Below are 25,189 nucleotides of genomic sequence, written 5' to 3'. Positions count from 1 at the left end.
GGAAGTGCAGGAGGATGTACAACTCTACTGAAATTTGGAAAGAGGTTTTTGTAGGAGATTTCTTGAAGACAATGCCATTTTTTTGTTTGATTGTTGGAAATAATGATCCAACATCTACAACCTAGACACCACATCTGAGGCAATACCTGTTTACAATAAATGGTTTAATGCTTCCATTTAAGAGGCTGAGAGAGGAAGTTGATACAAATGTGTTAAGTATTGTATGATAAAATGAGCCACAGCAATTTATATCCTTTTATACACACTTCAAGGGAGTGTAATTTTGTACAAACATCCTTAATTGACTTTCAACAAGCCTGTAACGTAAGAAAACTGTGGTCATGGGACAAGGTGTTGAATCTCCGCCCCGATCACACTAAATAACACCCCACAGGAAGTGGTTAGTAAATTCTGCTACCTTGGGTCCACAGTGATGGACAATCTGTCCCTTGATGCAGAGCTCGATACACGCAGAGGGAAAGCAGCTACCACCTTTGGCCGACTTGCGAAACTCAAGTGGGATAACACCAATCTGACCCGTAGGAACAAGTTGATGGCTTATGAGACCTGTGTCCTCAGCACCTTGCTGTGTGGCTGTGAAACATGGGCAATTTACAGCTACCAGGAAAAGAAGCTCAATAATTTCCATCTTCGCTGTCTGTGGCATATTGTGGGTATATCCTGGCAGGACAAAATCACAAATGCAGCAGTTCTCTCAAAGGCAGAGCTCCCAAGTGTGTTGGCACTAATCAAACAGAGGAGGCTTCGGTGGATCAGACACATCCGCAGGATGGAAGACGGTCGCATACCCAAGGATCTTCTGTATGGTGAAGTAGCTGGGGCCAGATGACCAGTGGGGCACCCAAAGCCCTGCTTCAAGGATGTTTGCAAGCATGACATGAAGGCCCTAAATGTCGCCTATTGCACCTGGGAGTCACTAGCTGGCGAAAGAAGAAAATGGTAACACATCCTGTGGACTGGTGTGCACGACCACGATGACAAGTTGCTGCAGCAACTTGGCAACAGTCACCAAAGCAGAAAACAAAAACTCACTGTGTCACTTGGCAGCTTTAAATGCAGCAGTTGTGGAAGAACCTGCTTCTCAAGGATGGGACTTCATAGCCAATAGAAAGGTGCACCAAGAGAAGACACCCCACAGAAATGGATTGTTTGCTGCATGTCCATCATCTTTCATAGATGGAAGGATGCCAACCAACCATAATGATATTTCAGCTGTTATTCAGCATAAATGCTTTTAATACACAGTATCATGCAAGGCCCCTACCTGCCAAGAATGAGGTACATTAATTTTGTCATAAACATTGATTTTAAACTGTTACTGGAGTGAAGAAAGGACTTGTTAAACTGATCAGCCGAGGCTGGAAAAGACATTTGCATATTAACAGATGGTGATTTGAAGGACAAAGGACCATTCCCTGACACATTCAACCCACAATGGATCTTGATTACCAGGTATTGTGTGCAAGTGGAGCGTTCCAGAGACTGCTGTAACTCAAGACATGGTAAGGCCAGTTAGTCACATGACTAACATGCTTGGCAACCTGGGTTTTCTGAATTATATGAACAGTTTGAACTCAGAGAGAGTGTCTGTTTGCTCCTGGACTGAAAAGATCTCTCCTGGCTGCTCCCATCTCTTTCTCACAAGCCTCTGAATCCACTGAAGAGACATGAACCCAAAGAGAGAAAAGTCTCCTATAGCAAACAAAGTTTAAGAAGAATACTGGGCCCCAATGAAAAGCAGGATCTAGCTACAATCAAGGACTCTACAGTGAGCTCAAAGAACCATAACTAAAACTCTTCAGATATTGCCTCAAACTTTTCCACTTTATTTTTCTTCTGCTGCTTTCTGTCTCTATTTGTGTGTATCGCATATGCATATTAGTGTGGGCGCGTCGTGTATCCGTAGGCATTAACCGAATTAGAGTTTCAGTTTAAGTTTAATAAATTTCAACTTTTCTTCTTTAAACCTAAGAAAGCCTGTTTGTGCTGGTTTCTTTGTCTTCTAATTGGAAAGCGGTGAACAAGGATTCACCAAGGGGGAGCTAAAAACACGGTGTGTTTAAAATTAAACCCTGTTACGGTAAGACCAGGTGAAGGCTGAAAGGGACCCCTAGACACCTTTCTCACTTGGTCGTAACAACAGGATACATTTTTAAGGAAGCAATAAAAATGCATTGCACGTGCATGTGCAACAAAAATAAATCAAAAATTTGCCCTATGTCTTTCACCTTAGCTTTTCTCCTCTTACTGCACTTCTGATGATGCAGTGGCACTGCAACATTTTTACGCTATCATGTTTGCTGTTTGTTCATCTGTGGTGAATCATGGTCCTGCTGACTAATATTCAACAGTTAAGTGTTGGCCCAACTGATATATTCTGTGATGTTTCAACCACTGACCAACCTAATGGTATATTTTCCCTGATATAAATTAAACATTTTTGTCCATGGATTACATTGCTGACTTGTGTCTTGCAGATCATAGTGAACACAGAATTAAAATTAGATACACTGATAGAAAATGGACTAATGTGACTGAACATCAGGATGCTTTGGCTCAGTGATAGCACTCTCACCTCTGAGTCAGGCCCCATTCAAGACCCTTGAGCATATGACCCTGACTGGCTCTTCAGTGCAATATTGAAGGAGTGCAGCACTGTCAAAGCTGCAATCTTTCAGATGAGATGTTAAATGTAAAAGATCCCACAGTGTTATGGTCAGGTGAGGAAGGGTCGGAGGGCTTCCCTCATTTCCCTCTCCTTGTTTGACCAAGGTTTAATTCTTTCTTAAAGAGGATATACTGGCCAATTCAGTAGGTGTTTGATTACTTACTTACATAACGAGAACCAATTGGACAGGTTTTCTTGAGTTTAACTAAGAAAGTGATTAACTTTATTGTACTTAAACCAAACTAAGTAAACAAATAAATGACGCGCCAACTTTCACACATACACACACACCAAAGGTTCTCACACACACAAATAGGTTACAGAGTGGAGAAAAGTAGATTGGTAAAGTTAGAATCCATAGGCAAAAAGATATACAGTCTGTGAAGTTTGGTGATCTGGCTGGCTTCTAGCTGAATTCGGTAGTTGTGAGGCTTTTAGTTTGAAGTGATAGATGACTGATTCGATAGGTTTCTTGGAGACAGTGATGTGGATGATTTCCTCAAAAGGGGTTTCTGATTGTAGCCGGAGTATGCAATGGTGGTCAGACAGCAGGCAGGGTTCAAAGCTTGCAAGCTGGAATGAAGAGAGAGAGAGAGAGACGGCGACCCCAAATTGGGTCTGCATATATCAGAGTTCAGATGCTTCACAACCTGCTGCAGAGAAACACCAGCTTAAAACCACAGATGGGGCTGGGGCGGGGGGGGGGGGGGGGGTGGGGGGGTGGTGGTGTGGCTTGTCACATGACAATCACCCAATGATTCAAGCATGGTAGTTAGCAGTGTATTTCTTCTTGCTAAAACGAACAGGTCATTCCCTTAAATTTCTTGGGTCTTGGTTCTTGCTGGGATGAGTATACATTTTGTCACCACCTCACAGGCCTTACAATGTAGGATACAGTGTTGCAAATTAGGTGGCCATCTTAAGCTGCTACTAAAGTCATCTCATCTGGTCCTTTCTAAATTTCTTTTAAAAATATAAATTCATGTCTCCAGTCAGTGGATTAAAGAAAATTATCATTCAACAAAGCATGTTGGCGTGACCCCTCCACACCACGTGAAATTAAATGTGATGACAGGAGCCTTTCATTATCAGGTCACAAATTAAAAAGAAACTGTAAACATACACTCATCCTCAAACACTCACTCATCAGTCCAGCATTGTCATAGCCAGGCTCTAGTTCATTTTGTTTTATCTGGGATGATTCTGTGCTGAGCTAGACGCTAGATAAAGCATTAGGTATCACATTGTTTTTCCCTACAATGTGGATAATCTTTAGGTAGTAAAGTTGCAGAAGTAGACTCCATCGAAAAATCCTTGCATTCTGGGTTTTGAATTTCTCCACAAAGATCAAAGGATTGTGGTCGGTATAAGATACAGTCTCTCTATATCAATTTTGGACGTATACCTCAAAGTGTTTAACAGGACTTATTCAAAGAAGAGCAGGGGTTTCTCCCCGGTGTCCTGGTGAACAGAAAACCTTTGCCAACACTGGTCATTTATTTAAATGATATTTGTGGGACCTTGCTGTGTGCTAATTGGTTGCTGCTTTTCCTACATCAAAGCAGTGGGTACACTTTCAAAGTACTTCATTGGTTGTTTAGCCCATTAGAATCTCTTGGGATCCTGAATATGCTATACAACTATAAATTATTTTCTTTAGGACAGAGGTGTGGTATAGTACAGGGAGGCCTGCACTATAGATAAACAAATGTTTGTTGCTGCCATTGTTTTTTGGATAGGGATGTATCTCACAAAGCTGTTCTAAGTGTTTTGGGACCAATAATCTGGAAGGGGGTCAATCCGTTCCATTCAATTACAAGTATCTTGTGGATGTTTTAAAGATATGTGTTTGATTGCTAGCTCTAATTAAGTTAGGGAGGTTCTTTTTTTGAATTTCCTGGTCTGGAAATTTCTGGGCCCTCACTTCACTCCCATAAGTGCAGTGGAGTGAAACTCCCATCTGCCCATTCCCAAGATCAGACAACGCATCCTGAATTCTGGGGACAGGGTCATTTGCATTTCTGAAGTGTATTTCCAGGGCTTGGAAGGGTGCAACAGCAGTGGCTGTACTGGTCCAAGTTGATCAGACCTTCTAAGGTAGAATGCAATCCTTCAGATGCCCAAATGAGATTGATTACCTTGCTCCAGTGAAAGTTGGGAGCAACTAGAAGGCCTAAAGAGACACATGCTTAGTCTTAACTTCCACCAAATTAAAGGGAGGAATTTCTCAGAACAGGTTAGGAACTTCTCTCTGACTGGAATTTAAAGGTCCAATCTGAAAGGAGCAACATCCTAATAAAGGTCAGATGCAGTCTAGTATCCAGGATGGTACCAGGCATAAATGCAACTACACCCTCTCCAGGCCCAGGAATTTTGGTGCCTTGTTTTCATTCATCTTCAAAGGAATTGGGAAATGTAACTAGTGTTGATTTTCTCTGAGTCAGGAGTCACAATCTGGAACTACCTTAGATAGACCAGAGACTCCAGTCATTCAGAAATGAAGCCCCATGTAAGGGATCATGTTTCAAGGTTTAATTTTATATTGAGTGTCGCTGTGGGAGAAGTGACTGTTATTTTCTATATCTGGAATTATAGATAAGTACATATTTATTTAAAATCTGTCGTCTGTTTTCATCATCATTCATTTGTTTACTGTTTAATAAATCTATCTCGTACATTATAGCCTAAACTATGGACTGATTGTTTCTGACATGAAAGAAACAACAAAACAATGGGTGATGTACCCAGCAAGCTGAATACAATGGCATGGGTTCTTTGACCCTTAGGCATGCCACATTTACCCAGACATTCAAATAATGGCAGACTATGGATCATAGGAAGCAAAAGAACTCTTATGGAAATGGTCCTTATTATATTCTACACTTAACAGAACAAGCTCTTATTGAAAAGAAGAGGCACAAAGATACGATTAAAAAGTACACTTTCAAAGTAAGTGTAAAAGCTTTATTGATGAACCATTGGGTAAGAGCATCAGCCGGTGAGTGCTAAACCATACTGATTGTTCTAATTTTAATTTAATGTTTTATTAGCTTGAAGGCACTATATAAATGCAACTTGTTGTTTTGTAAGTTAGCAGAACTGAGTCAAGGCAACAATTTGGGTGCTACAATTGTCCTCACTGCTCCTGGGTTAGGAAGGGGAAAGTTTGAGTTATAAATTCTGGCTGCGATTGAACAGCTTCTACTGGAAAGTATCCCTGTGTAGACAACGGGTGAAAACAGAATGGGATTTGGTTGTAATGCCCTCCATGAGTGAGGCATTGTCACACCAATAGAATTGTACCTCAGCAGGGATCAGTGACCACAGGAGAGAGGGGGGATAAAAAAGAAAACAAAAATGTGTGGGTGAGGAAGAGAAAATATACAAATAAGTGACAAATATAGCTAAGGCTGGACAAAGTACAGCCACTACCAGGGGATGGAGAAGGACAAACTAAGAGAGGATACAAGGAATTATCCCACCAAGAGTTTTTCACAATTTTGGATCATAAAGTATGCATTTCCCTGCCTTATAGGCTGCTTCCACTGGTTTTTGAGGTATGAATTACAAAATGTAATAAAACAATTTTAAGAAAAGTTATTCTTGGGATATGGGTATCGCTAGTAGGGACAACATTTACTGCCTATCACTAGTTGCCTTTGGGAAGGTGGTGGTCAGCTGCCTTCTTGAACTGCTGCAGTCCATCTAGGGAAGGTACCAGCAAGGTACAGTTCAGTAGGGAGTTCCAGAATTTTGACCCTATGATGATGTAGGAATGGGAGGTTATATATGTCCAAGTCGAGATTGTATGCAACTTGGAGGGGATCTTAGAGGTGACAATGTTTCCATGCACACGATACTCGGTGGTGGGAGATGCTGTCAAAGAAGCCTTGGTGAGTTTCTGCAGTGTATCCTGTTGTCACTTACATTATTTTGATAACAGTCACTGTAAATTTACCGTGTCAATAATCTTTTATTGTGTAACTAACAGATGAAATATCAATGTATCAAAAGAGACAGATGTCTACATTGTTTTATGCCTACTGTATCCCCACATTACTTACTACAATAATAGTTTCATATATATATATATATCACTTTATTGATATATTTACACTTCAGGTACTATTCATTTGAAAAAAAAACACACAATTGCGATGACAGTGTAATGCTATAACTTTAAAAATGCAGTATGCAATTTTTTCTTAATTTTTCTCTTTGGTAGGATTGTTTTAGTAATCCTTGGTTTGTAGGTGTCACTGGCAAGATGGACATTTATTGCCCATCCCTATGTACCCTGAGTGATTTCATACAACTGAGTGCTTTGCCATGCCACTTTGGAAGAGAGTTAAGAGTCAACAACATTGATGTGGGACTGGAGTCATGTATAGGCCTAACTGGGTAATGATAGGTTTCCTTCTCCCAAATATATTAGTCAACCAGTTGGGTTTTTAGGAACATAGGAACAGGACTAGGCCATTTAGCTATTTCAGCCCGTTTTTATTATGTTATAGCTGATCTGTATCTCAGCACCATTCACCTACCTTGGTTCCATATCTGTTAATTCCCTCACCTAACAAAAGTATATTAATGTCAGTTTTGAAATTTTCAATCGACCTAGCCTCAACAAATTTTTGGGGAGTGGGTCCCAGATTTCCACTACCCAAAAAAATGCAAAAGAAAAGGACCGATCCTGGTGACTGGGAAAGATACAAAGAACAACAAAAGATAAATAAACAGATAGTAGGAGCAACAGAAAGAGAATATGAAAAGAAACTCGTCAGGGATATCAAAATCAACACTTTTTTTTACAATTATATTAGAAAAAAGTGGATGGTCAGGGGTAATGTGGGCTCCCTGAAAACTGATAACAGTGATATTGTAAATGAAAATAAGGAAATGCCAGACATCTTGTTTAATTACTTTGCATCAGTATTTACAGTAGAGGAAAAGGATAGGATGCCAGTCACCCTGAATGTTGAATCAGGGACAGGAACTCACCAAAATAAATGTATGTAAAATAACAGTAATGAAGAAATTAATGGCACTAAAGAGTGACAATCCCCAGGACAAGACCCCAGGGTTTTAAGGAAGCAGGTGAGAACTTTGCAGATGCCCTAACTATAATTTTCCAAAGTTCTGTCCATTCAGGAACCATTCTTTTAAGTTGGAAAATTGCACATGTCTCTCTGCTTTTTAAGAAAGGTGAGAGAGGGAAACCAGGGAATTGCAGACCAGTTAGCCTTCCATCTGTTGTCAGAAAATTAGTAGTGTCTATCATTAAATATAAGCGACTGAACCACTTGAAAATTTTCAGCTGATCAGGGACAGTCAACATGGGTTTGTAAATGGTTCTGAAAATTGAAGCTTGCGGTGATGTAGAAGACAATCACCAGGAATCATTTTATTCACGGACATCCAGGTTGGAAGTGCTCGGAGCAGTGAGCGAAGAGGGCATTGGTTTTTGAAATGATCTGGCAGATTCAACCCATTGCTACTGGGAGGAGTTTGGGACTTTTAACCACAAAGGATCTTGTCATCAAAAAGGACTATGGAACATATAAGTGTGGTGTGGGGTTTTCAAGTATTTTAGTAAGTAAAGAAAATATTTTTCTTTGTAATCTGGGTAATCAGCTACATACAGTGTATAATTATTTACTGGGATTTCTTTTAGTTTAGTTGTTATAATAAAAGTCCTAAAACGTGAAATCTTGTCGTATAATTCTTTAAATTAGTTTGGGGTTCATATCTCGTATTTTACCATTAGCGGTTTCACTGAGGTCATAACACTTCACATTGCTATTCACTCTTGAGGATCAATCTTCCAGATATATTAGTCTTTAATTGCAACAAATTCCTCATACATTACTAAGTATATAGGGTGACTTTCAGTTCAATTAGCATCTAGTTTAAAATTCACAAAAAAAATTAAATTGCAAACATATTTGCTTAATCTACTGATGTTATTCTTTGTCAAATACTGAAAAATGTTTATCCATTGCCCTTCAATGTTTTTATTTTAATTTTCCCATAAGAGTCTTCAAGTAGGAAATTGTTTGCTTACTAATTTCTTTAATAACTCGATATGTGGAATGTACTGTTCCCTTTTTGTTACCCTATTAAGACAATTGTATTTAGGTGGCAAATGTTCCACATAATAATCTGTAAATGGCTGTTGATCTAATGTAATTATGAAATATAATTGTCTATTGCCTTTTCTTTCACTATATTTTCAAAGGATGTTGGGTCCTATCAGGGCTGACTTTTGTTAAAAGAGGTAGTTTACAGGCCACGAACTGTGTTGGCCAGTGGAGAAGCATGGTCACCTGGAAAGTGCAGCATGTTTCACAGGATAAGAAATGAGCTTCTGTTTTAACACTGATATTTAGAAAGAAAGTGATTGTTTCCTTGATTATTTCATGGATTGGGGAAAATAATGAATTCCACTTAACATTGACTTCCAATCCTTAATACATCAACTTCAAATTCACTTTCTCATTTCCAAATCTCGGCATCGCTTGGCCCAGTTTAACTTTGAGAGCTCATCCTGTCCTACATCATAGCTTGCACCCTCTGCTCTTCCAATAAAATCTATTCCACCTCCAATCCATCATCACTGGACTAGCCTTCTGTTGTCCTGACAAAACACTGCAACTTTGCTGCAGCTTTTCTTACCCAGAAAGGCTTGCTCAATACTTATTTCTTTGATCTTGCTTTCCATAAAATCTCCTCATTGGTGGCCTGGCCAACGTTTCTTTCTCAAATAACATCACTAAAACAGATTATATGGCAATTTATCTCATTAACGTTTTGGGGATCTTGCTGTGCACAACATTGCCTTTGACGTTTCCCTAGATTACATGACTAAACTTCAGAAGTAATTTATTGGCTGCAAAGTTTTTTGGGATGTTGTGAAAGATGCCATATAAGTGCAAATTGATTCTTTCTAACTCCTCTGACTCCCTCTGGATGTCTGTTTTTCTGTTTCTGTGGACGCTTTGAAACATTTTGCTATTTTAGTAGTGGATGTTGTACCTCAGCAACTCCATGCTAGTTTATGTTGAACAGTGCTGTCCACTCACATTGCTCTAAAAACTATACTGGGACAAAATCAATAGGGACAGAATCATCCCAATTTTCAAAAACCCTATTTTAAGGAGAGGGTTCTCGAGCTGCTGCTTCAAATTGAGCCATTTATCCAAATGCTAGGTCTAAGCATTTGAGTGAATTCCTTGCATAGAAATTGCAATATGCTATTTGGCCCAAACAGTTCATATTACAGAGTTATCTTCTCTTTGGCTTCCACCTGGAGGTGGTCAGTGGTTTGTGGAGCAGCGCCTGGAGTGGCTATAAAGGCCAATACTAGAGTGACAGACTCTTCCACAGGTGCTGCAGATAAAATTGGTTGTCGGGGCTGTTACACAGTTGGCTCTCTCCTTGCGCTTGTCTTTTTTCCTGCCAACTGCTAAGTCTCTTCGACTCGCCACACTTTAGCCCCGCCTTTATGGCTGCCCGCCAGCTCTGGCGATCGCTGGCAACTGACTCCCATGACTTGTGATCAATGTTACAGGACTGCATGTCGCGTTTGCAGACGTCTTTAAAGCGGAGACATGGACAGCCGGTAGATCTGATACCAGTGGCGAGTTCGCTGTAGAATGTGTCCTTGGGGATCCTGCCATCTTCCATGAGGCTCACATGGCCAAGCCATCTCAAGCGCCGCTGACTTAGTAGTGTGTATAAGCTGGGGATGTTGGCCGCCTCGAGGACTCCTGTCCTTGCATAGAAATTACAATATGCTATTTGGCCCAAACAGTTCATATTACAGAGTACTCCACAGTAATCTTACTAAAGTTTCACACTGATTCAGTCTTACATCACAGCTTTCATATGCACTACCTCTTTCAATAAATCCCAATATTCCATTAGCTTTTATAATTGCCTTACCCACTTGGTGTCATGCTTTTAATATTTTAAATCTGAATCCATAAAACCCTCTGCTCTTCCACATTACTCAGCTCTTCCTTACTCAAAATATAACTATTACCTTTTAAACCAAATTGTACCACTTCATTTTGGTATCATCTGCAAATCTGGACTTCTCTATGACCCATGTCCTACATCCACATCATTGATGTGCAGTGAACAAGAACCATTTCAAACACCACTAACCACTCTAAGAAACTGGCCTCAAGTCCTATTCTCTGCTTCCTCCCTTCGAATCCAGTTTGCTATCCTCACCCAACTCCACATCCCGAAGGGTTCCGAAGAAGGGTCACTGACCCGAAACGTTAACTCTGCTTCTCTTTCCACAGATGCTGCCAGACCTGCTGAGTGGTTCCAGCATTTCTTGTTTTTATTCCACATCCCTTAATCTTCTCCATAGTTATCCTGCCATGGGCTTTCCGACGGTCTATTTACGCCATATCCACTGCATTTTCCCCATCCATCCTATCTGTCAGCCCCTCAAAAAATAATTCAGTCATTCGAATTGGGAATCAAAACTTTGGGTTTTAATTTTTTCCATGGCAGATCAGGTCAGCCAACAACTGACCCGAGTTAAGGGATGAAGAATGAGGAAAAACACAGCCCGTATGCAAGAAGCCTTGCAACCAACCAACCACCGAACCGCATTCAAAAGAAGGAAAACCACCCCATTCACACCCAAAATAAAATTCCTGAAAGCGAGAAAATAAAACCGGGACGGATCACGCACAGCGCGTTGCGGCTTTTCCCGAACTGGGATCTTCTTCTCCCGCGCCCTACAAATTGCTACAAACACCAGCGCCCTGAGGAACAACCGAACTTGCTGGCGTTTTCCCGCCTCTCTGATTGGCTGCGCTGGGCGCCGGCCGTTCGATGAGGCATGGTTGCGCGTTCCATGTCGCTGTCAATCATGTGACGTCACAATGCCTGCGATGTCAAGTTAGGTTGAGCGGGAGGGAAAGGTTCTGGTGCCGTGGACTGTCCTCATTCTCCGAGTACAGTGAGTGTTCGGGCAGAGGCAGAGCGGTGACAATGCCCTGGAAAATCCGCTCTTTGCTGGCAGTAGCATGGCTCCTTTTGGTCATCTTCCCACCGTGGAGCACTGCTTGCCCGAGCCGGTGCCTTTGTTTCCGCACCACGGTGAGGTGCATGCATCTAATGCTGGAGAATATACCTGCTGTCTCCCCGCAAACTACAATCCTGTGAGTATGAACACACGACTGCAGCTCTTCCAGGGAGGGCAGGCTGAGCATTGACTTTGCTGCAGTATTTAAGGGATCAGATGTACTAGCAAGCTCATACTGTAAGCCACTGCTTGATTGATATTTGTTATTGAGAGTAGATGCGCGACATAATGTACATTTGTTTATGAAAGACTGAAATTAGGTTGAAAGGTTACTCTAGGTGTAGAAATATTTTCCCACACCTGTTAATTCTGTCTCCAATTTTTTGAGGTCGGTGCATTCTGCATTGAATTGTAAATTGGGAGGTTTCTGTCTTTCTGCTTTTAGTGCCAAACACGTTACTTAAACCGTTTAATAGTTTTTATTTTGGGAGCGAGGTGGCAGAATACAGTATTGTTTAAAAACAAACTATTCTTTTGAAGGGACTGCATGGATATTGTTGAAGACATTGTGATAAATGTGATGTACTTAACCAAACCAGAGGCGTTGTTGAGTGAAAACTTTAGACACAGCACATCTCATTTCAAGGATAACTGAGGTTATTTGTGGTGTTATATAAACTAAAGCCACATTTTAAACCGAGAGGCAGGAAAACAAGAAAAACGATTTATACAAATACTTAAGATTTCGTTGTAAATGTAAAGTAAGACAAAGGTGGAGAGAATGTTGTTGAAGTTTGCCTGGAGTGAGGCACTTTTCTCCATTGATTCCGTTTCGTCCCATTGACCAAGTGAACACGCTTTCTGTTTGGTGTAAAATGTAATGTTCTATGCATGACCTGGAAACTATCGGTAACTGGTCCGAGATCACTCCAAAATTATAAGAGGCAGCTCTTCAAGAATGTTAAAGAAACGAGACCTGGGGGAGGGGGGAGTTTCAGCAGTCGGCACTTTTGATCAAACACTGGTTATATGTTTTGATAGAGTGTACTTAAAAATCAGCCCGATATTTTTTCAGGCATCCTTGTTGGTATTCTCGCTGAGTCCTGCTTTACTTTTGCGGGGCGGGGGAGAAATCGGAAGACGTAATTGAAACGCTATTGGTTCAGAAAGCATTGCTTGCATCGAAATGCTGCTGCACATTGCCAGGATTACTGGACTTTTGTCCCACAGTGGAATACTGATACTTGTACCGAATCTACAACGGAGGGGGGAAGGGACAAAGATCCTGTTAGGCTGCCTGGAAAGAAAATGAATTGTCAAGCCTACTGAAGAGCAATCCATGTCAGAAATCTGATGTCTACACTTTTGCTTTTTTTTGGTGAGGTGGGAGGGAAGTGTTTCGCTCTGTTATTCCTCTTAACTCCTTGCCCTCTTGGGGACTCTCGAATCTGTTTCACTAAGTATACATTCATTAAATGGATGCTGTTATTCTGGCGAGGGCAAAAGGTTAATGTGTGTGTAACTGAGTTTGACTGAGGTAGTTTGTGGCCCATGTTAATTTTTTACTGATTAGAAGGGAGGGAGAAAGTTGAGATGATGCTTCCTTTTAAAAATCTGCCAGTCATCAACCAAAGCTTCTTTGTTGCCAGGATTCATCAGGGGACACATGATTGCTTCACATGCTCATTTTATTTTTGCTTCCCTCCTTCGGCTGGGATGATTACATTCTTTGTTCTTATAAGCTATTGGTTTTTGTTTTAGACCTTTTATCCATTAATATGTAACACTGCAAGGACGAGGTTTGTCTGACAGTTCCTTGTATATTCAGTTTAACTTACTGACTGTAAAGGAGTCTTAAACATTGTTAGATCGGGATATAGTAGAAAAGGAGCAACCTTTAGTGTAATCATCTGAAGGTATATTTAATGTGTGAACATATGAAAATGACATGCAGAAAAAGACTAGCTGATCCATCAAGTCTGCCCCACAATAGTGAAAGCTGGAAAATCATGACTGGACACTAACTACCCCCAACATCCATGTAATTTCCTGAGAGAGAGACATTAAATCAGAATCAGAAACCCAGGGCCAAAAACTGGCTGTGGGGAAGGGGTGGTGAGGAGGCCTTTCAGGTGATCAAAAGCAGCCCAGGAGGCCACATTGACCATGCTTACATTGACTGTTAAATCACTTGCCTTTTTATAAGAAGTGATCTCTTATCCAGCCAAGAACCAGTCCAGCTCCCTTTTGGAGATCTATAGAGACTCCGTGTGGAAGCCGGCAGTGTATTTAAAGGATCATCATTCACTGGGAAAAGAAGAACCACCTATCGTTTAGCTAAATGTCTGAGGAACTTCACAAGTTAGTTTGGGCACAGAGTGGAATGGGGAGAAGGGGCTGGGTGGGGGTGGTTGTGAGAAGGAATGGGAAAGGTGACTAGAGGTAGGCTTTTCAAGGTCAAGAGACATGTAGCAGCTAAGGGCGGCAGTGGTTAGCACCGCAGCCTCACAGCTCCAGGGACCCGGGTTTGATTCTGGGTACTGCCTGTGCGGAGTTTGCAAGTTCTCCCTGTGACCGCGTGGGTTTTCGCTGGGTGCTCCGGTTTCCTTCCACCGCCAAAAGACTTGCAGGTGATGGGTAAATTGGCCATTATAAATTGCCCCTAGTGTAGGTAGGTGGTAGGGAATATGGGATTACTGTAAGTCAGTATAAATGGGTGGTTGTTGGTCGGCACAGACTCGGTGGGCCGAAGGGCCTGTTTCAGTGCTGTATCTTAAAATAAAATTATTGACCTTTCTGAGCTTTGTACTTGCACACGAATGCTGAACAAATTTTGTTGTATATCTTATTTTAATTAAATCTACTCTTTAATGCCAAAATTTCGTATTTTACAACCAACAGGATGAAAAAGATATTGCTTCACTGATGTTTAACTAATTTCTGGATACCTATGTACTTAAGTGAAAAAGGTATCTCTCTGCTTCTGTCTTGATGTTAGGATGAAGTAATACGTCCTCTGGCTGGGCATGAATGATGGGAGTATTTGATGTAAAAGTGGTCATGAGAGATCTCGCTTTTTGCAAAACGTCTCAGTCTAGTGCACCTTCTACTCAAATTTGGCACAGAGATGGTTTTACACAGAAATAAATGACAGTTTTACTTTACTATCAAAGTTTCTTGTTGGGCATGCGGTGTTCCAAAAGAGTGATGGGTTTTTTGTGTGGTGATGTATCTCTGAAATCCTTTGCTCTGCCAGTAATGCTACATTAAATTGCAACCTTCTTTTCGTTACAGAATATCCCTTTGCAGGTGATAGTTTTGATAATGGATTTTTTTTAAAGTGCGTGGGTAGGGTGGGGGTATGTTGCGGGGAGAATACTAATTTTCATGTTTTGAGATTGTTGCCACAAAATAATTTTGATACGCATTATTAAGTGCGATGATGTGAAAACTGTTGTGGTAGACCCACGCATTCAATCTGTAAGATTTATAGCTTTACAAGGTCGTAAAATGTGATGTGCTGTTACATGTTTTTGATATGGAGTAATTTGGAGCAATGCCAGGGTAGATTCAAACAGTATTTATAGCCAAACACGGAAAATAAAATCAGATTTGTGCAGGAGCTGCTTTTACTGCCGGAATAGTAGAAATGCCGTGAATCTTAAAGAATCTTTTAAGCAATGGATGACTTAATTTGGTACCCTGAAATTCACATTGTTATTGTCACACTGTAAATCAAGAAACTTTAATGTGATTACCATATGCAAACAGCCCATTCTGTTGGTTATCAGCAAAAGCTTACCAAAAGGATCTAGACATGGATAATCTGTTTTTCAGTGGCTTCAATTTTGTATTATTATATACTGTGAAACTGGCAATTACATAGCATGTTTTATACTCATAAAATCGCCTTGTTTTCTTTCAGTTTCAAAGTGGATCTTACATGATGTCAGTTTATCTGACTGTGAATTACAGACATTAAAACTTAAGTTGATTAATATGGGCCAGGTCTTCCTAGAAAAATAATGGTATGTTAATGACGCATGCTGTTATCAACATGCAAATTGGCTAGCAAGTTCTGAGAAAGAAAAGATTTGGTGTGAGTTGCAAATTTCCTGAACTCGCTGGTTGATTTATGCCATTCCACTGTTTGCTTTGCAGAAACACCATCTTGCCCTTCGTCTCCCTGCTATTTTTAAGAACTTGCTGGATTTGCACATTAGTTCCCCATTAAACTCGCTGCAGGAAGTTCAGGCTCATAATTAAACAACCTAAGTACCCTTTGAGCAATGTGATAATTGTTATTGCAACGCAAATCAATTTCTGTCCCAAAAAGGGAACAACAATTTAAACTGAGTCTCATTCCTGCATATAGTAAATTGTTCTTCGAGATTATTAAAATTCCAAATTTTAAATGTGACTGGAATAAGAGTGACTGCGTACAGACTTCCAACCAAGTACGTACATTGGCGGCTTACAATTTTTTTCTGTTTGGGGGACTCCCTTGCAAATCTTGACATGTTCCTAGGGAGCCCTGTCCTAAAAGATAGTGTTAGCAACCCAAGTAAGAACAGTACCATCATTGCAGGAGACATTTTTATTAGCATATACAGTAACAGGAATGAAGTGCTAGCATTTCAACAAAAACAGAAACCTGATGATTGATGGACAGAAATGTGACGACCACACAGACCCTTATTCTATTGAGTTTGAAAGCTCCTGAAATTACAAACTCTTATCAATATGTTCACTGGTACTACTGGTTAAAAGAAAGAACTTGCATTTCACAACCTCAGGATATCCCAAAGGACTTCAGTCAGTGAACTACTTTTGAAGTGTATTCACTGTTGTAATATAGGGAAATGGAGCAGCAAGTTTACACAAATCGCTATGAGAAAAAATGACTAATTGTTTTTGTGAAGTTAGTTCAGGGATAAAATGTTGACCAGGACCCTGGGTGAACTCTCTTTATTTAGAGTGCTGTGGGATTTTTTTAAAAAAATCCATTGGAGAAGGCAGATGGGGCCTCAGTTAAATGTCTCAAAAACAACACCTCCAAAAGTGCAGCACCCACTCAGTACTGCACAATCATGTAGTATTGATTAAGTGCTCAAGTCTCTGGAGTGGGACTTGAACCCACAACCTTGTGCCTCCAAGGTGAGGGTGCTGCAACTGGCCAAGGCTAGCATCTAACTAAATGCAAAGAGGCAAACGAATGAAATTCTAGGCCTATTTCAAAGTGAGAAAGATGTAGCAAACTTTTAATAATTTCTATTGCATGACCATTTCACTATGTAATAACACATTCAAATATAACATTCAAATTAGACTAAATAGTCTTGTCTTTAATTTCTGTGCCATAAAGAATGAAAACATTGTAACTAAATGAATACTATTCTGGAAAGGTTATTGAGTAATGCACACTGCAGTTAGAATTACTCATCAGCCTGGTGAAAATGGAAACTTGACTGGTTCTGGAGTTAGAATCATGCTGTGAATTGTTGAGAAAGACCTTATTTGCATCCCAAATCTTGGATTTGTTTAAATAATGTGTAAATCAGAAACCTGATGGAAATTTGTGAGTAATAATTTCATCGAAGTTAGCGCTTGAGATTGTTTAGAGGGAATGTAAATGTTTGTTTTGGTTGTTAAATACTTGCATTTTTATGGAGTTTCTGAAGAGTGACTCTCATGATTTAAATCTTGATGTCTTTTTTGCCATCTATTGTTGCTTTGGAAGTACCATACAGCTGGATGGTTTTTGTAGTTTTGCTGCTGTGACTAGAAACCAGCTAAAATAAACATTGAGAAACCCGAGTTGAGAGGGTTTGATAGAAACTGGTGTATCAGGTGAACATTAGTGCCTGCGGCAGGGTTTGATGCGATAGGTTAAGAAGCTGGGTACAAACAAAAGCAGAAAGACCCAACCTCAGCAAACAGTAGGAAATAGCTCCTCTGTGGAATTTGCTACAGTTAGGTTTTCCATTCTTTGTGCTGTTGTTGGAATGCAAAGCCAGAAATCCCTAAAGCATTATAAATTCCTGCAGCCGCCTGTAGTGTTTTTCAGTGACAGCAGATGCAAAAATATGTTCTTTTTGTTTTCCTCAAATGGTGCTGAAAGATGGAATTGTTTTTTCCTCATTGGAAATGCAAACTATTTGCTTTTTGCTAATTCAGATTTTGAAATAAAAATTGCTGTAAAAAGTGACTGGTCACCAGCAACTTTGTTCACTCCTTATCATGAAGCAGTGACTGATAGCTTGTCTAGGAAATTAAGTAGATACTACCAAAGTGGCCCCTTTGTAAAAGCTATTGCTAATGAGAAGTGCATTCCTGAGTTTGAAGATGCATTGAGACCTCAATGGTTCTGTGTGATGTCTTCAACTGTTCTTGTTACGACTGTAAAGTCCTTTTCTGAATTCTTGTTTTGTGCTGAGTTTGCTGATTTCAGCCAGGATGACAGTAAAGATGCCAGAATTGCTTTTATGTTAGGCAGAGGGAAAACCAGGGTTCCTGCACTTAATCACTATGCAGAAATCCATGCTGGAAGTGTGATGTTTGTACATGTGGTGAGAATGGGATTGGTTTCAGCTGTGATGTTCCTAGTAGCAAAATTACCTGTCAATGCCCCCTACCGATTGCATATGAAAAATGGGCACTTGACAGAAGTACATTGGATGGTGACCAGTGTCGATGGAACCATACTGCTGAAAAGGTCAATGTCTTTTAAAATGGGGGATGGAACAAAATTGTTAGGATAAAGAATTTTTAAAAAATCATTTGCAGCAAACAAGTCATGTCAAAATAAAAGTCCTAGCTTGAGAGGTGAATTTTAACATTTGTGTCATTTAGAAATGTAGCTCAGAATTTATGGCGTAGTAATAGGTGAAACATAAATTGGTTGTACAATATATTAAGTCCAGAGGAGGAGGGGGGTCACAGTTACCCCTCTTGCCCTTCCTCTTATCTGACCGCAACAGGGTTTATTACATTTAAACAGTGGGTGTGCTTACCACCTCAGTGAGTGTTTTACCTTTAATATGATGGTGAAAGAACCAAGGACAGGCTTTCTTGAGTTTAAACAAGAAAGAGATAAGTATAAAAGCAAAATACTGCGGATGCTGGAAATCTGAAATAAAAACAAGGAATGCTGGAAATACTCAGCAGGTCTGGCAGCATCTGTGGAGAGAGAAGCAGAGTTAACGTTTCAGGTCAGTGACCCTTCTTCAGAACTGGCAAATATTAGAAATGTAAAAGGTTATAAGCAAGTAAAGTGGGGGTGGGGCAAGAGATAACAAAGGAGAAGGTGTAGATAGGACGAGGTTACAGAATAGTCCAGAAGTCATGGAGCAAACATATGTTAATGGTGTGTTGAAAGACAAAGCATTAGTACAAAAGGAGTGTTAACGAACTGAAAATTGAACAGCCACAAGTACAAACATGAAAAAAACAGTAGGTAAGTAAACTGAACAAACTAAGATGAAATAAAATAAAATAAACACAAAAAAAAAAGAAAAAAGAAAAAATTAACTAAAAATAAAAGTAAAATGGGGGGCCCGTCATGCTCTGAAATTATTGAACTCAATGTTCAGTCCGACAGGCTGTAGTGTGCCTGATCGGTAGATGAGATGCTGTTCCTCGAGCTTGCGTTGATGTTCACTGGAACACTGCAGCAATCCCAGGACAGAGATGTGAGCATCAGAGCAGGGGGGAGTATTGAAATGGCAAGCAACCGGAAGCTTGGGGTCCTGCTTGCAGACTGAGTGGAGGTGTTCCGCAAAGCGGTCGCCCAGTCTGCGCTTGGTCTCCCCAATGTAGAGGAGACCACATTGTGAGCAGCGAATACTGTATACTACATTAAAAGAAGTACAAGTAAATCACTGCTTCACCTGAAAGGAGTGTTTGGGGCCTGGGATAGTGAGGAGAGAGGAGGTAAATGGGCAGGTATTACACCTCCTGCTTGAACTTCTTTCAATGTAGTATACTGTATTCGCTGCTCACAATGTGGTCTGCTCTACATTGGAGAGACCAAACGCAGACTGGGTGACTGCTTTGCGGAACACCTCCGCTCAGTCCGCAAGTAGGACCCCGAGCTTCTGGTTGCTTGCCGTTTCAACACATCCCCCCTGCTCTCATGCTCACATCTCTGTCCTGGGATTGCTGCAGTGTTCCAGTGAACATCAACGCAAGCTCGAGGAACAGCATCTCATTTACCGATCAGGCACACTACAGCTTGTTGGACTGAACATTGAGTTCAATAATTTCAGAGCATGATAGGGCCCCCCCCATCTTACTTTTACTTTTATTTTTAGTCATTTTTTTCTTTTTTCCTTTTTTATATATATTTTTTGTGTCTATTTTATTTCATCTTAGTTTGTTCAGTTTGCTTACCCACTTTTTTTTTCATGTTTGTACTTGTGGCTGTTCAATTTTCAGTCCGTTAACACCCTTTCTGTACTAATGCTTTGTCTTTCAACACTCTATTAAGATATCTTTGCTCCATGACCTTCTGGTCAGCTATTCTGTGATCTCGTCCTATCTGCACCTCCTTTTGTTATCTCTTGCCCCACCCCCACTTTACTTGCTTATAACCTTTTACATTTCTAATATTTGCCAGTTCTGAAGAAGGGTCACTGACCTGAAACATTAACTCTGCTTCTCTCTCCACAGATGCTGCCAGACCTGCTGAGTATTTCCAACATTCCTTGTTTTTATTATATTTATATATACTCAACAAGCTAAACCCGATCTAAAATAATAAGAAAAAAGTCACACATTCATGCAAAGATTCACATGAGGATCTCACACACACAAATAGATTACAAAGTGGAAAGTAGGTTTTTTTGGTTGGATTAAAGTCCAGAATAAATAAAAGTTAAATACACTGTCTGAGGTTGGATGATTTGGTGGTCTTCTGGCTGGAGTTGTATTCTTGATGTCTTGGGCTAGTCACAGTGCACTTTGTGGCTGGCCTGCGTTGCTCAGGGTTTTCTTGGAGACAGACCTGTAGGTGGCTCCCTTTCCCCTGGTATCTGGCTATAGCAGTCTGTTGACTTGGAGGGTCCTTAGTCGCAGAGGGTTTTCTAACTTGATGCTTCCTGGAGAGAGAGAGAAGGGAAGCACACAGCTTTCTCTGCTGCTGCACACTCAGTTACTGCTTGTCTGTGTATCAAAACTCCCATTTTTTTCAGAGATGGACAGATGGTCTCATCACTGCCTCAGGGTATTCTCTGGAACCTTCTGAAGAGATACAAGTTTCAGAATTGGCACTACAGGCCCTAGGATGCCAATATTTACACTCTGAAGGGTTTGCTCTTTCACAGTCAGTGTTTCAGGATTGCCTTGACTGCTGTGCTAATGAAACAATCCTAGGTAATTCAATTACTTAGAGCAAGCCATTGTTCTGGGTCTAGGGCTTCTCAGACTTCTTGCTCTGTTTGGGCATTGGAATGGGCTAAGGTGTTAATGATGCAAATTGTGGTGGCCTTCTTGGCTGCCAGTTTTTTTTTTAAAGTTAACTGTAGGGTTTTCTCCATTAAAAGTCTAATGTAAGTTTCCAACCAATGAATTCATGTTTCTCATTTGGCATATAGTGTTTTCTTGACAAATAGTATTTCTGTTCTATTATAATTATTACTTAACAGCATTGCTGATAGTAATGAGTTCTGTATTATCCACGGTAGATTGCAGTCTTGGGTTTCCACATAGAATATTAATGTAAATAGGAGTGTCCAACCTCTTGTGTAATGCCATGGGATATACATCCACTTTATAAGCAGACAGGGCCTTGAAATAAGTCTCCAGAAGACAGCACTCGAACAGGGCAGTACTCCCTCAGTACTGCATTTAGACGTCAGTAAATTATATACTCAAGTCCTAGAGTGGGACTTGAATACCCACCACCGGCGCACAGTGGCTGCAGTGTGTACCATATACAGATGCACTCCAGCATCTCACCAAGACTGTTTTGACAGCACCTTTCAAACCAGCGAGCTCTAGGGAGAAAGGGCAGCAAGCGCATGGTAACACCACGACCTGCAAGTTCCCTGACTTGGAACGATATTGTCATTCCTTCACTGTCGCTGGATCATAAACCTGGAACTCCCTCCCGAACAGCACTGTGGGTGTACCTACATCAGATGGACTGCACGGTTCAAGAAAATGACTCACCGCCACCTTCTCGAGGGCAACTAGGGGTGGGCAATAAATGCTGACCTTGTCAGCAAGGCCTACATCCCACGAACAAATATATTTGTAAAAAAATTAATTGGTTGTAGTGTTATAAGAGGACATCCTGAGGATGTAAATGTAACGATAGGTTCATTTGTTCTTTCTTGGAGTCATTGGACTATGCCAATTCTCTCTTTCACTATCTCTGTCTCTTCTTCCTCTTTCCACCCCCCCCCCCCCAATTTTTATTTTTATTTTTCTCTCTCTTGTGTGCTTGCACGCATGCACACAGTCTTATTCCCATTTTCTCTCCCCTATGCATTTTTTCTCTCCCTTTTTCTCGTTCTACCCTCTTTTTTAAAAATTCCTTTATTTCTTTTCACATCTTTTCCTTTATTTGTTGTTCTCTGGCTTTACCTCTGTTTGCTGTTTATTTCTGTAACTGTGGATGTGGCAAGATCGGTTAAGGGAGTGGGCAAAGATCTGGCAAATGGAGTATAATGTGGAAAAATGTGAAATTGTGCATTTTGGCAGGATGAATAAAAAAGAAGCATATTATTATCTAGATGGTGAGAGATTGCAGAGCTCTGAGATGCAGAGGAACCTGGGTGTCCTAGTGCATGAATCGCAAAAAGGTTAGTATGCAGGTACAGCAAGTAATTAGGAAAGCTAATAGAATGTTATCATATTGTTAGGGGAATTGAATACAAAAATTGGGAGGTAATGCTTAAGTTATACAGGGCGTTGGTGAGACTACATCTGGAGTACTGTGTACAGTATTGGTCTTATTTAAGGAAGGACGTAAATGCGTTGGAGGCAGTACAGAGAAGGTTTACTAGACTAATACCTGGAATGGGTGGGTTGTCTTATGAGGAAAGGTTGGACAGGCTGGGCTTGTATCCACTGGAGTTTAGAAGAGTAAGAGGCAACTTGATTGAAACATATAAGATCCTGAGGGTCTTGACAGGGTGGATGTGGAAAGGATGTTTCCCCTTGTGGGAGAATCTAGAACTGGGGTCACTATTTCAAAATAAGTGGTCATCCATTTAAGACAGTTTTAAAAAATATTTTATATTTATTTAAATATAAGATGAGACATTTTTTCTGAGGGTCGTCAGTCTTTGGAACTCTCTTCCTCAAAAGGCAGTGGAAGGAGAGTCTTTCAATATTTTTCAGGCGGAGGTAGATAAGTAAGAGGGTGAAAGGTTATCGGGGGTAGGCAGGAATATGGAGTCGAGGTTACAAACAATAGCCATGATCTTATTGAATGGCTCGAGGGGCCAAGTGACCTACTCTTGCTCCTAATTCCTATGTTTGTATGTATGTTCCCATCCCTTGCTGACAGATCAGCTATTTCAGCTGGTGAGAGTTCTGATGCAATTTTTAAAAATTAAGAGGTGAATGTTCAGATAATTTGAATTCAGGAAACAGGCTGGACTTGGCCTATGGATTGGAGATTGAACTGGAGGTACGTTAAGTAATGCATGTTCTTGAAGGATCATGCAGGTTCCCCATTCCATGCACTGTTCAATAGTTCCATGGCAGTTGAAACCCAGAAAACTTGACATGACTGTTCTCCTTTTGCAACAATCAGTTGTGATGGAAGATAGCAGACAAAGTCCATTAAAACATTTGTTCTAGGAAGTTATATCTGATTTACACTGTGGACCAAATGGCCTCTTTATTTGCTAGAAACTTTATTATTCCAGATGTAGGAGAGGTGACATCCTGGAATCATTTAAGAAGCTGTTGAATACAGTGATGGAATAGGGAGAGAAACTATGAGGCCTTCCTGAACAAATAAGGTAAAAAGGACTAATCTTCTTATCCATATCTATTTTTGATATAAAGGAAACTGAAGGGTTGCTGAGATGAGAGCTTTTGTAAAGAAGTCACAACAGTTAATGCTCTCTGCCTCCACAGGATTTTAAACAATGTTATTAATGGTAGTAATGCTCACACTGGTGTCGTCAAAACCCAATTTCAACTCTTGGGGATTAGTTTGGTGTTGATGATGTGATAATCTCAGATTGGAGGAATATGTAGGAAATGGTAATAACTGAGATCCACTCAAACTCTCTGAAAATGTATTTAAAAAAAAAAACCAGTTTATTCTCAATTTCTAGCAGTGTAACATATATTTTATATTGTATACAGTGGTAAATGCAAAATTTAAAGGAAATTTGGTTGGTAAACTGTATAGATGAAGGAGGCGCTCTTGAAGAATTACACCGTCTGGCACTCCAGTTTTTGAATTGGTTTACTTTCCAGCACCAGTACTGAACCTGATGAAGTTTTGATGAAAGATCACTGACCTGAAATCTTAACTCAGCAGGTCTGGCAGTATCTGTGGAGAGAGAAGCAGAGTATTTCTATCATTTTTTGTTTTTATTACCAATACTAACTCACTCAGTTTGTTTGTAAATGGAAAGTTGGTTTTAAATATAAACTGATTCCTGTGTTCACTGTACCCATTACTGTAAATGCAGTTTTGAATTAAACCAGCCTCTTTGGTAATATAATATCTGATCTATTATTGAAATACCATAACAGCTCAGACATTAACACCAACAGCAGCTTATATTTATATAGTGCCTTTAATGTAATAACACATCCTAAGGCGCTTTACTGAGTCATTATAAAACAAAATATGACACTGAGCCAAATAGGGAGATATTAGGGCAGATGACCAAAAGCTTGGTCAAAGAGGTAGGTTTTAAGGAGTGTCTTAAAGGAGGAAAGTGAAATAGAAAGGCGGAGAGATTTAGGGAAGGAATTCCAGAACTTGGGGGCCTAGGCAGCTGAAGGCACAGCCGCCAATAGTGGAGCGATTAAGATCGGGGATGTTCAAGAGGCCAGAATTAGAGTACAGACATCTCTGAGGGTTTTGGGACTGGAGGAGATTACGGAGATAGGGAGGGTGAGGCCATGGAGGGATATGAAAATAAGGATTGAGAATTTTAAAATCGAGGCGTTTTTTAACCAGGACCCTGTATAGGTCTTCGAGCACAGGGGTGATGATTGAACAGCATTTGGTGCAAGTTAGGACACTGGCAGCAGAGTTTTAGATGCCTTCAACTTTATGGAGGATAGAATGTGGGAGGCCGGCCAGGAGTGCATTAGAATAGTCAAGTCTGGAGGTAACAAAGGCATGGAAGACAATTCCAGTAGCAGAAGAGCTGAGGCAGGGGTGGAGACAGGCGATGTTACAGAGGCGGGTATAGGAAGTCTTCGTTGCGGGCTGGATATGTGGTTGAAAGCTCATCGCAGGGTCATATATT

The 25,189-nt window shown here is 40.5% G+C and overlaps 1 protein-coding gene across 2 annotated transcripts in view; it reads left to right on the top strand.

Moving 5' to 3' along the window:
- Positions 1–11,611: 11,611 nt before the first annotated feature.
- LOC137356241 (peroxidasin homolog) overlaps positions 11,612–25,189 on the top strand; it is a 346,740-nt gene continuing 333,162 nt past the window's right edge. For both annotated transcript variants that reach the window (XM_068022122.1, XM_068022116.1), the window contains exon 1: positions 11,612–11,874. In XM_068022122.1, the coding sequence (XP_067878223.1) occupies positions 11,705–11,874 (170 nt within the window). In that variant the 5' untranslated portion in view covers positions 11,612–11,704. The remainder of the gene's footprint in view (positions 11,875–25,189) is intronic.

Source organism: Heterodontus francisci, chromosome 3 (genome assembly GCF_036365525.1).
Source record: "Heterodontus francisci isolate sHetFra1 chromosome 3, sHetFra1.hap1, whole genome shotgun sequence".
NCBI lineage: Eukaryota > Metazoa > Chordata > Chondrichthyes > Heterodontiformes > Heterodontidae > Heterodontus > Heterodontus francisci.
Note: the sequence above shows the minus strand (reverse complement) of the source record. Positions and strands in the feature narration are given on the sequence as shown.